Raw genomic sequence first — 12,206 nt, forward strand, 5'->3', positions numbered from 1 at the left:
TCCAATCCTGGGATTACGGGATTGAAATGCAAAAGCGGCACTCAGGTCAGGCACTGTGCGACAACAAGATTGTGTGGCTGGGCCGCCACACACTGGGACTCCCACACTACCATGTCTGCACGGACTCGACTCGTCTCCTCCTCCAACCACCGCCGTGTACAAGGCCCGTCTGCCGGCTCCTCCTGCGGCCATAAGGCTATTTCACACGCTCCGGCTCCTGCCGGGCGACGAAAACCCACACGGCTAGGAAGCCGTGCCGCACACAGCAGTTTACAATGGAGGGGATGGCCACTGCAACCAGGCAGGAGCCGGAGCGTGTGAAATAGCCCATAGAGGTAATCAATGCATATTAGGAGGCCAATCCAGGGATTGAAAAAATGGCTCGGGATTGGCCTCCCTACAACTCAAATCTGCACATGACTGTATGCAATAACACAACGTTCGTACCCGTGCCCAGAGATCTGACTGAAGCAGGTTCAGATTTTATATTCCCATAGTGGCAGCCTCCATTCTCCAATATAATCCACCAAAAATATTTTTGGGTGGATATTTTTGTTCCATGTAATGGACAATGACAATGCTATCATATACGATGATTATGTTACGTGAGAATGTATATTGGGTGAGAGGGTAAACAGCTGTAATTTATAAAGGACATTAAATAATACCAAGCTTTCCTCAGAATAATGTGAACTTCTGCATATTTGAATATGCAAACTGATAAATACAGAAGAATAGAAAGAGGAAATTGGGCAGATAATGACGGGTAACGGAGATGGAAGCACCAGTTACTGTCACAGTCTTCATTTGATTCATTACTCAGCCCTGATGTACTATAACATACCCTCTGCTTGTATCACTCACGCACCTCGCACCAGAGACCAGAGAACATTCAGCAGCACAGGACCTAGATTGTGTCTCCGTGATAAGGTGAATGACCTGCTAGGCAAAAGCAAAAGGGGAAGTATTTTGGCCAGAGCTGCAGTTCCATACCAGGAAAAATCTCTAAACGGCATGAATACATTCTGCAACTAGCGAGTCCATGACAGCTGTCACAATGGTGAGTACACTGGGTTTTACATTATCTTTACCATCAGCCGCACCATCAAAACTTGTTCCTGTCCCATGCAAGGTGCAGAACCGCCGTCAGAGTATGGAAACCGAGGGGAGCGATTAATGCTGCTTTCAGACCACAAAACTGGCTTTGACCAGGTATTTTAAAATGTTTCTAAAAACGGGTCTGCCAGCTAAAACCCCTTTCACATCGCATGTCTTTAAACGGTATTTCAGTGCAGTTTTTGTTCCTTCACAACACTGAACCCGTTTTAACCCATAGAAAACAGTGGATGAAAAACAAAAAACGGGTCTGAAACGGGTAGAACCCTGCTTTTTTACCGTTTAGAAGTACCAGTTCAATAGAACCAGTAAATTCACTCTGCACCTTTCAGACTGCACAAATTATCGTTTTTGAAACAGTAAAAAAACGGCAAAATAACGGGTAAAAAGTGCAGTCTGAAAGGGGCATCAGTGCCTGAATCTGCAACCTGACACAATCCTGTTTTTTTGGGGGGAGTGTCCCAACTTTATGATTACCTATCATTTGCTGCTCTAACAGACACTGGGACTGGAGGCATGGCCAGTAGCACACTGATCACTGTCCATGCCCCCATAGTGTCCAAAACGGGACGTAGAAGACACACACCCTTTTTGGGAACATGCAACAGAGAGTCCCATTTCCTGTGTTTCGAATGTTTGAAGTTATGCTATACCTGCCTCGTTCCATTCACATGCACACAGGTGGAGTGATCCCAGTGACCATTATTGTTAGAATTCATGTATTGTCAATATCGGACTTTTGTATACTGTATAACATTTTAACTAATAATAATTTGTGCTGTTATTATTATTCAAAGTACAGTATTGTGATCTAACTATATTGTTAGTAATTATTCATATATTTTTTATATGTGCCTATTTGGTAAATTTTTGGTGTTTTTTCATTTGTAATAAGCCCTAATATATATATATAGGTCTTGAGGCTAGGCTGCACACTCAAATGTATTCAATTATCAGAGTGCCAGGCTCCAAAATGGTGTAATATATGCAGTATTAGTAAGCCAGCAACATCCGGGTTAGTGAAAAATATCAAAAGATTTTAATGGCATATTAAAAGTGCAAAAACAGACATAAAAACATCAACAGGAGTGGGGGTATACTTAGCATAACATCACAACACAGAACTCCACCCTGCTGATCCTGTGAGTTATCCTACCGACAGCTGTTTCGGTGCTACAAGATGCACCTTCATCATGGGATAACAAGCATAAAGAGCAGACTCACCTGTACACGCTAACGATCCCGCCGGCGGCGGCGTCATCATCAAGGGACACGTTGTCGCAGTGGCGGAACTTGTGAGTGATGGGCCCAGGTGCAAAAGTACAATTTGGGCCCCACAACAGTGGGTGAAAGAGGTACAAGCTGCTGGTCTAGGCAGTAGTGGGCCCCTTAGTCCTCAGGGGCCCCGGTGCAATGCACCTGCTGCACCAATGGTAGTTCCGCCTCTGCGTTGTCGGCACCTGGTTACCAAGACAACGGAACCACGCTAAGACGGATGCCGCTCACTAGAGCGGAAGTGCGTGAGTCGGGAGATCGCCATGGCAACACCGGAAACATCCGGTTTGCTGGGACAGACTGTGATACACAAATGAACGGGGCATTTAATAAACGGCTGCGAAAATAGCTGTAACCGATTAATAAAGGGCATATTAGTAAGTCGTCCATGTGCAAACAAAAATATATGCATAAACACGTCATCTGCTGGATACATGGAGCTAACTAGCAGGGGACATAAATTAGTGTACATACTATACAGGGAACACCACAAGTGCACAAAAGAGAATAGAACCGAGACAAAAATAAGATAGGATATTTGACTATGAATATAGACAGAGATAGAGGGAAAGGTATAAGAAAATACAGCAAGGTTGAAAACAGTCAATTAAAGATAATAATTGTATCTAAATTAAATGTTAAATTAAATATTATCTTTAATTGGCTGTTTTCAACCTTGCTGTAGTTTCTTATACCTTTCCCTCTATCTCTGTCTATATTCATAGAGAGACTATTTTCTCCTGTTGATGTTTTTATGTCTGTTTTTGCACTTTTAATATGCCATTATAAAATTGTTTTGATATTTTTCACTAACCCGGATGTTGCTGGCTTACTAATACTGCATATATATATATATATATATATATATATATATATATAGGTAAAGTACCACCAGTGAGGCTACTCGATAGACCAAATTATTTCTCTGTGTGCTAAAAGGTGTCATAACAGAAAGTATCTTGCTGGATATGGGCCCTTATTCTGATCTGTGCGGCCGGAGCCGCATACGTTGCTCCGGCCGCACAAACCAATCCCCGCCTACAATACGGATCGCCACGGCCGTCCGTACGCGGACGGCTGGCGATCCGCATGAAAATGGTGGGGGCGTACGCCTCCACCATGGTGGGAGCTGCCCCCTGCATTCGATGGTCGGCGACCATCGAAGGCAGGGCCGCACGCTCCACCAGCTCCCGCAAGCTTAGACCACACGGACAATCGTCCGTGTGAAAGCTTGTATGGGGGCGGAGAGCTGACATCCGGCGATGTCAGCTTTCCGCCCCCATCACTGGCGTCATAGCCTCATTACCATGCATACGCCCCGCGTTTGCATGGGAACGCCCATGAAACGCTGGGCGTATGCATAGGGTAATGAGGCTATTAAGCCCCTCACGCCCCTATACGCCCCCTTTGCGGCGTATACATTTTTTGTGCGGCGATTTCGCCTGCACATGCGCAGAGTGACCTCTGCGCATGTGCAGAGTGAAAACATCGGCGGTACGGCCGCACGCGGGCCGTACCGCCGAGATCAGAATAAGGGCCATGGAGAGGGAGCTGTAAAGACAGAGATTGGAGGTCGGAGCAGATAGGGACTGGGGGTGGGGTGGAGAGTTTTGGTCTAAAAACTGTCACCGCTCAAAGTGAAAGTAAACACTGTCACAGCTCAAAGTAAAAGTACATTACAGAAGCCCTTATTTTGACGGGCATTCAATTAGTGGTTTAATGTATGTGCATCAGTCATTAGAGGCCTCTCTATCTATAAACATTTTTACACAGAGTCGTAACTACAGATTCCGGTGCCTTGGGTCAGAAACAGCAATGGTATTTCCACCACATTTTTCAAACAGGCACAAAAGGTGGGGCCTTGCACCCAGTTAAAGCACATGCTAAGATGCTACTTCCCACAATATATATATATATATATATATATATATATATATATATTTATATATAGACAAAACTTACCCCACCTTGCAGAAGGGAAGAAGACAGACCAGCACTCGTTTGTGAAAAAAAGTTGTATTAGAAAGTGTTCACAGCATAGTAAACATCTTAGGAAACATCAGACAGATGTTTACTATGCTGTGAACACTTTCTAATACAACTTTTTTTCACAAACGAGTGCTGGTCTGTCTTCTTCCCTTCTGCAAGGTGGGGTAAGTTTTGTCTCTATTTTGCTGCTGTGTCTGGACCCTGCACCACCATTGCCATTGGATCATTTGAGTGCCGTTTTGAAATACCCTTTTTTATATTTATATATATATATATATATATATATATATATATATTCATACCTCCCAACTGTCACGATTACATCGGGACAGTCCCGATTTTCGGGTCCTGTCCCGCTGTCCCACCCGCGGCAGGCATTGTCCCGCTGCGGGGGGTGGCAGTTGGGAGACCCCCCAATCTAATAGAATAGACGCTGTGCGCATGCGCACAGCGTCTATTCTCGTATGAAAAGGAGGTCACGGCTAATTAGCATAAGCCGCGCCCTCATTTGCATATGCCCCGCCCCCTTTCCGGGCGCTCGCGGGTGTCCCTATTTCCCCAACACAGAAGTTGGGAGGTATGTATATATATATATATATATATATATATATATAATTCTGTCCAAGGGTCTGGCACTCTCAATAGATAATGCAGCTTATTCCGGTGCGCATCCAAGGTAGAGATGTATATAAGAAAGACGGGATGTCACTCAGAAACTTTCAATAAAGAAAAAATACGCTGACTGCGGTAGGTTACGATCAACGTTTCAGGGTTGTACCCCTTTTATCAAGACCTGTTTAAGCAATGTGACATAAGACATATATATAGACATGACAGACTTACAGTTAGTGCGCCCTACACCTGCCGCGCTGTCCATTCGGGGTCCGGTGACGTCACTGGTGTGCGTTCCCAGGGACTCCCGGCACCTCCCAGAGGGCGCGGCTTCACCCAGGGTCTGATATCCATGGCAACCAGTGATGCGTACATTGACACAGTTCGTGTAGACTGTGAAGCTGGGGCTTGTCACTCTGGCGCACTGACGGCCGGTGATACCCACTTAGGATCGCTGCTGGTGTCTGGAAAGACTCCTGTGAATAATATAAACAAAAAAACAAATTACCAATAATGAAAAAGAACGGGGGATGGGGGACAGAGGAATAAGTATGTTGAAGCAACCGGGGAAGGAAAAACACAGTGGAAACCGCATCAGAGCACAATGTAGCCATATAACAATAATGAACACGGAGATAAGATGCTGCTATGCATCCTGAACAACATAATGAACTGTCTGTGTAGTGTCCCACTGGGACCTCCAGACAGAGTGTGCTACTGGCTGAGAGCATATACGCTCTGTTCGTGGCACACTGGAAATGTTAGAATACGCAGGTCACACTGATTTAAAGAAAAGCATTATATGACAGTAGTTCGTTCAGTCCTTTGGGATGCATTGTTTGTAAAGTGTGTATCCAGAAAGTCTCACGTTGCAGGAGAATACGACCCCTGTCGCCGCCTCTTCGATTCGCTGGCACATGATCAATCATTTTCATTTTGATGTTAGTCATGCTATGATGGAAGTCCTTCCAATGGCGAGCCACTGGTTGGTCCGCTGATTTGCCTTCTAGTGCTGCTTTTATATGGCTTCTATGTAAGGCAATACGTTCCTTAATTTGGCGTGTCGTCTTGCCAATATACAGTAGACCACACGGGCATTTAATTTGGTATATCACGTACCTACTGGAACAGGTGAGAGGAAATTTTATGGGATAAAATCGCCCAGTGTGTGGATGACTGAATTTATCCCCCGTTTCCATAGTGCTGCAGGTGACGCATCCAGTGCAGCGATAGTTCCCTGGCTTGCGTGTGAGGAAGTGGCTTGGTCTTTGCACGTCCATATTAGTGACATCATTGTGTACCACAATATCTTTGATGTTTTTGCTTCTGCGGTATGACGGTAATATATTGGTACCTTTCAGTGCTGGCAATGTAGAATCTTGAGAGACGATGGGCCATATGCCTTTTGCTTTTTGCATTAAGGCTTTGCTGGCTGTAGAGTATTCTTGTGTCCATATGATGGCATTGTCTTTGTTCTTAAGCAATTTGCCTTCCAATGCCTCTTCTCTAGTGATGGCAAGTGCTTTATTTTTTGCCGCTACCAGTGTTTTATATTTGTAGCCTCTCTGAAGGAATTTCAATGTCCATTTGTAATTTTGCATCATCTGGATCGCTGCAGATACGTTTAACCCGCAGAAACTGGGAAAACGGTAGAGAGTTTTTCAAAGGGTCAGGATGGTGACTGGTGCCCTGTAGACAGGTGTTTCTGTCCGTGGGCTTAAAGAACATGGAACTTGTGAGCTGTCCAGTGGTTGATTGCATGACCTTAACATCCAGATAATGTACACTTTCGAAGCTGCGGTCATAGGTTAATTTAATTGGACAATCGAATGAATTCAGTGTGTTTATTAATGCTTCAAACGTATATATATATATAAACACACATATACACACACCTATGCATACAGAACACTCCAAAGAAAATGGACACCTATCCTCTTATACTGTACTATCATTTATGCACTTCTGAGTTCTTTCTCATATAGTTACGGAATCGGGACATCTGTCAGAATGAACTTAGGTCTACAGTCATTAGGTCGACCCCACTAGGTCGACTGGCAGGAAGGTCAACCTGACTTAAGGTCGACATGGGCCAAGGTCGACATGACTTAAGGTCTAATTTGCATAAAGGTCGACATGAGGAAGGTCGACTGGTCATAAGGTCGACATGGGTTTTTCACTGTTTTTTTATCCGGATGTCGACACAGTCGACATGGACACAGTTGGCAATGAGAATCGGACCCTCGCATCGGGGACGGTGCCTCGCTGCACTCGGCACACTATTTTATTCTCCCACCACGCCCTAGTGGATGGTAGGGCATGAAATACCGCCTGTCGGCACATGTCGGCTCAAAAAACAGTGAAAAACCCATGTCGACCTTATGACCAGTCGACCTTCCTCATGTCGACCTTTATGCAAATTCGACCTTAAGTCATGTCGACCTTGGCCCATGTCGACCTTAAGTCAGGTCGACCTTCCTGCCAGTCGACCTAGTGGGGTCGACCTAATGACTGTAGAACTAAGTTCATTCTAATAGATGACCGCATCCCATAGTTACACTAGCTGACCCACCCAGCGTTGCCCGGGAAAACCTTGGGGTTTTTTTATATCCAAAATTGCTGAAAAATGTCATCTTACAATATGCTGTGCCAAAGACCCAAGATTGTAATTTGTTATAGATTCCACCATAATGTTAGAATGTGTTTGTATTGATACTCAATGACGGCAATGAAATCAGGTGTGGTGTTGTTGTTTGAAACACAACGCTCCTGAGTTGATAACTTGTATGTGTTGATGAATTCCACATCCACTCCTGAGATTTAGCACCTATGACATACTCTCCAACATCTGAGGGTCAGAAATCGGTACCTCCATTTCTATACTTTCAATGGTACAGTTTCTAGGGTGTGTAATTACAGGCACTGTGGGCATTACTTACCGCACCATAATTAACATTTCACTGCTCCCTGCCACTGCCGACCCCCTCACCGATCTTGCCTGTGGCAGTCTCTGAGGTCTGGGGATCTGTAAAGCACATGCCTCAGGCATCTCTACCAAACAGTGGGGCAGCCCCTGAGTGTGGGAGCAGGTCCGCGGGCCTGGCCACATGATGTCATGACGCGACGCACGCTACCCGCACCACTGTAATGCACCACTGGGAATGGGTGCAATGCGCCAAATTCTTCCCTACACCCGCCGGGCCAATCCACTGATCCAGCCATCACAATCATCAATGGGTGAATTGATAATGTTTGGAGTGTAAGAAGTTGAAGAATAAGACTGAGATAAAGATTTGCCATGTTAAAGTGTACAATTTACTCAATAAATCGTGAAAAAAATATATAAGTGTAAATAGAAGTACAATCAAGAAATGAAAGTAGGATTAAAAAATAAGTTCTGATTCAAACTGATAATTGTTTGGATAGGGGTGGGATGCGAAACAAATATATAGGTGGGGGATAATGGGTAATGGATATTGTGGGCATAATTGGTGTTTGGTACACCTACAGGGGGTCCTCAATTGATGGGATTTTCACTACAGTCACGGTCACAGTGTCACCATAGGGGGATTCCCAATTGGGGTCCAGGTGTTCTATAGATTTGTTTCGCAACCCACCCCCATCCAATTATCAGTTTTAATCAGAATAAATTTTTTAACCGGACAGACAGAGTCCCCTTCCGGGACCGGACAGACTGAGTCCCCTTCCGGGACCGGACAGACAGAGTCCCCTTCCGGGACCGGACAGACAGAGTCCCCATCTGGGGCGAAACAGACTTGCCCACCTTCTGGGGTGAAACAGACTTGCCCACCTTCTGGGGCGAAACAGACTTGCCCACCTTCTGGGGCAAAACAGACTTTTTGGGCCCCCACTCGGGGCTACGGCCTTTGGGCCCCCACTCGGGGCTACGGCCTTTGGGCCCCCACTCGGGGCTACGGCCTTTGGGCCGAACACTTTTCGTATGGTTTTTATAAAACCCGGAAGATCCCTTAGGATGGGCTCGTCAGCCTCTATGAGAGGTTTAACCCACTCCAAAGCTCTTCCTCTAAAGCATGATAGGAGATAATGGACAGCAGAAGTGGGGGTTATCTTCATATCAGGTGTGGAGTCCATTTTTGAGAGGAATTGTTGAGCAATTGGTCGGAGCTGGGCCAAATCTCCATCGAAGTATGGAGTGTCATCAGACTCGCCCGGCAGGCCTTGGGCATCAAATTGGCTTGACTGACCTCGAGCACCACAAATGTTCAATGAGCCCCAAGCGCCCTTGCCGCTAGATGAGCCCATGGCATCGGACTCGCATATGGAGACCGGGACTTTGAGTACCACTCCTGGATCCACAACATCAGAGGCACCTCCGAGAACCCCAAGATCGGGGAAGATGTCACTAGAAATCCCGACTGAGACTGATGTCAGGAATTTTTTCTTAGGAGTTATGCCTCCCATTGTCTCATCAGGAGCAGTGACCTCCACTACTCCATGTGGGGTTAAGTTCCCCAAGACCCTCTTAGGGGTGACGGTTTCAAGGACCCCCTCTGGGATTATGCCGCTTGAAGCCCCTTTTGAGGGAAAAACCTGAGACTCCTCTACAGGACTTAGCAACTCCAACGTTGAAAGAACGTTGATCTCCCTGACTGGAAGACTAGCATCCAACGTCTTCCTGTCTGGAATCTTTGTGGATGAATTCCACATTCCCGTCTGATTCCTTGCCTCCACATGGGGCGCTCTAGTCTTAGGACCCCAGTTGTAAGTCGGAGCGTTACGTATGTGGGGTGTGTGGTCAGGCTCCTCCTGCTTAGAGGAGACAGGCATAGATGTAACCTCCTGATACCACTTGGATTGAGGAAAATCCTTCCCAGTACCACCACCAGGTCTGCGCAATTCGCAATACTGGAGAAAGTGGCCTGATTCCCCACAATACAGACATAGGTTAAAGTCTTTACGCCGTCGCCGCTCTTCTGGTGAGAGCCTTGGCCGTAAAAAACTTCTATGTCCCTTCTGAATCTCCTGATCTGAAGTTTGACTGACTAACCCCTTAGCCAGGGTCTCCTTAGGAGCTGGTTGAGCCCCAAAAACCTCAGACAGGTCCAGGAAAATTTGGGTTAACAGATCTTGCAATCGCAGAAATGACTGCTGCAGACCCTTAACCCGCTCAGGTTTTAAGGCTGTAAAGGCCGTATTTAAGGACATCAAGGAAGCTTGCAAGGCCTGCATAATTAAGTACAGCAATGAAACAAACAGACCAGACCACCTGGGCAAGCTGAATAAAGCAAAAACCCTGTACCGGGCAAAATGCGGGAAGGAAAAAAGAAATCTTAATATGGACAAATCTATAGGTCCCACAACCAATCAAAAACACCCAAATCACCTTGAAACAAAATTTTATATATGCATGTATCCCTATGACTACCGTGAACACATGCATATATCGGTTTGGCCAGTTATAATGTTACGGACTTGGGTGTTACCCACCGTTGGAGTCCGGAGACAGTGACGTGAGGATGTTGGTGTGGTGCTGCAGGAGGCAGGGAGCTGGAGATCAGGCGTGAGCCCGTACCGGGACCGCTGGTTAGAATGGCCACAGCGAAACCCTACACTGACTCTGTTGGCCGTCCCGGGCAGGTGACCGTAGGCTGCTAGGCTTCTCCTTTAGTCGCCGCGTTCAAAGGAGCGAGTTAGGCCCGCTCCGACCCCGATGCAACCAGGTTTTAAGTGGGGACAAACCCACGGCGACCGTCAGGGACTGGATCAAAAGGAGGATCTAACTACCAGGGCCTATCTGGACTAAACACCCTAACTCACGGCACCTGGCCAAGGAGGGGGAGCGTGACCGAGTCACAGGCACCAGAACACAGCAACAATGGGGCGCCAACAAACCAAACACACGCCAACACAAAAATAGTACTCTTAAAGTGACGGTACCCAAAACAGGCGTAAACCCACAGTTGTGGGCCTCTCCGAACCACGGAGAGCAGAACAAGGATAATAATGATAATAACTAAGGAGAAAGGGCTGCTTGCCCATAGGAATAAAGAATAAGGAACCAGGCTCCACTGGAGCACTTACGTGACCGGCCCAAGACTGGACACTGACCGCAGCAATCGAGCAGCTGGATAACGGCTGGACCACGGCTGCACGGTGACCGCAGAGACGGCAGCTGGACAATGGCTGCACCACGGCTGGACAGTCCCTGGACTAGGACAGCAACGGGACAATGATATTTGATCCAGACTGCAGCAGGATAGGACACTTGACTGGACCCAGACTGACACAGGACAAGACTGTAAACAGGACCCAGACTGAAGTGAGAAGGACTCAGACAGAATCCAGACTGAATGGAACAGGAGCAGGACCTAGGAAAGCAGTAGATCTGCAGCTACCAGCACAGAAAACAGCAAGCTATAACTGGCAGAGATCCAAAGAAGAGCATGCCTTATCAAGGCCTCAGGTGATTGATAACACCTGGTGGATCTCCAGGCAGTCTCCCAGCAAGTGCTTGATTAGCTTAATTATCTCACAGCCTAGTGAATAAAGTTCCCAGAACACAAAGCTGTAATGGCAACAGACCTGCCACTGGAGGCCACCAGTGAGTCAAAATGCCAAACAGAAACTGATAGAAAACAAAACAGACTGAACCTGGTTCCTGACAGCATATGTGTTCAATGTCTTGTGAAAAGAGCTGCCCTTTGCGAAGCAGGCGGCAGTGGGTGAGAGGGACTCCCGGGCTCATGCTCCTCCTCCCTGCACCAGGAAGTGGAAGTTGGTGTTGCTAGGGAAGAGGAGGTTACTGGGTTACAACTGAAGGCTGCCCGGACAGCAGATGAAGGGGTCAGCGGAGGTCGATGGCAGTCGCGGTAAGAAGCCCTTAGGCTTCTATAGAGTCACGCCAGAATAAGCTGGCGTTACCCTACCTTGGCAGGGTAACGCCGGCCAATGGCACATTCTAAAATGGGCTAAAAACACAAAAAACCATGGGCCTTATTCTGGTTCACTCCTTCTGGCAAATTCCTTCTTAGATGGACAAAACCATGTGCACTGCAGGGGGGCAGATGTAATATGTGCAGAGAGAATTCGATTTGAGTGAGTTATTTTGTTTATGTGCAGGGAGATCTCACTTTGAATTAAAACCACCCAAATCTAATTCTCTCAGCACTTGTCCATCTAAGAAGGAATTTGGAAGAAGGATTGAACCAAAATAACCCCCATGTTTTTACTGC

The 12,206-nt window shown here is 46.6% G+C and overlaps 1 protein-coding gene across 2 annotated transcripts in view; it reads left to right on the forward strand.

Moving 5' to 3' along the window:
- The first annotated feature begins 839 nt into the window (after window positions 1-839).
- The window catches only part of FYB1 (FYN binding protein 1), a 136,252-nt gene continuing 124,885 nt past the window's right edge, over window positions 840-12,206 (forward strand). For both annotated transcript variants that reach the window (XM_083154439.1, XM_083154450.1), the window contains exon 1: window positions 840-1,060. In XM_083154439.1, coding sequence (XP_083010565.1) covers window positions 1,043-1,060 — 18 coding nt within the window. In that variant the 5' untranslated portion in view covers window positions 840-1,042. The remainder of the gene's footprint in view (window positions 1,061-12,206) is intronic.

This window comes from Crinia signifera, chromosome 1 (genome assembly GCF_055691185.1).
Source record: "Crinia signifera chromosome 1, ASM5569118v1, whole genome shotgun sequence".
Lineage (NCBI taxonomy): Eukaryota > Metazoa > Chordata > Amphibia > Anura > Myobatrachidae > Crinia > Crinia signifera.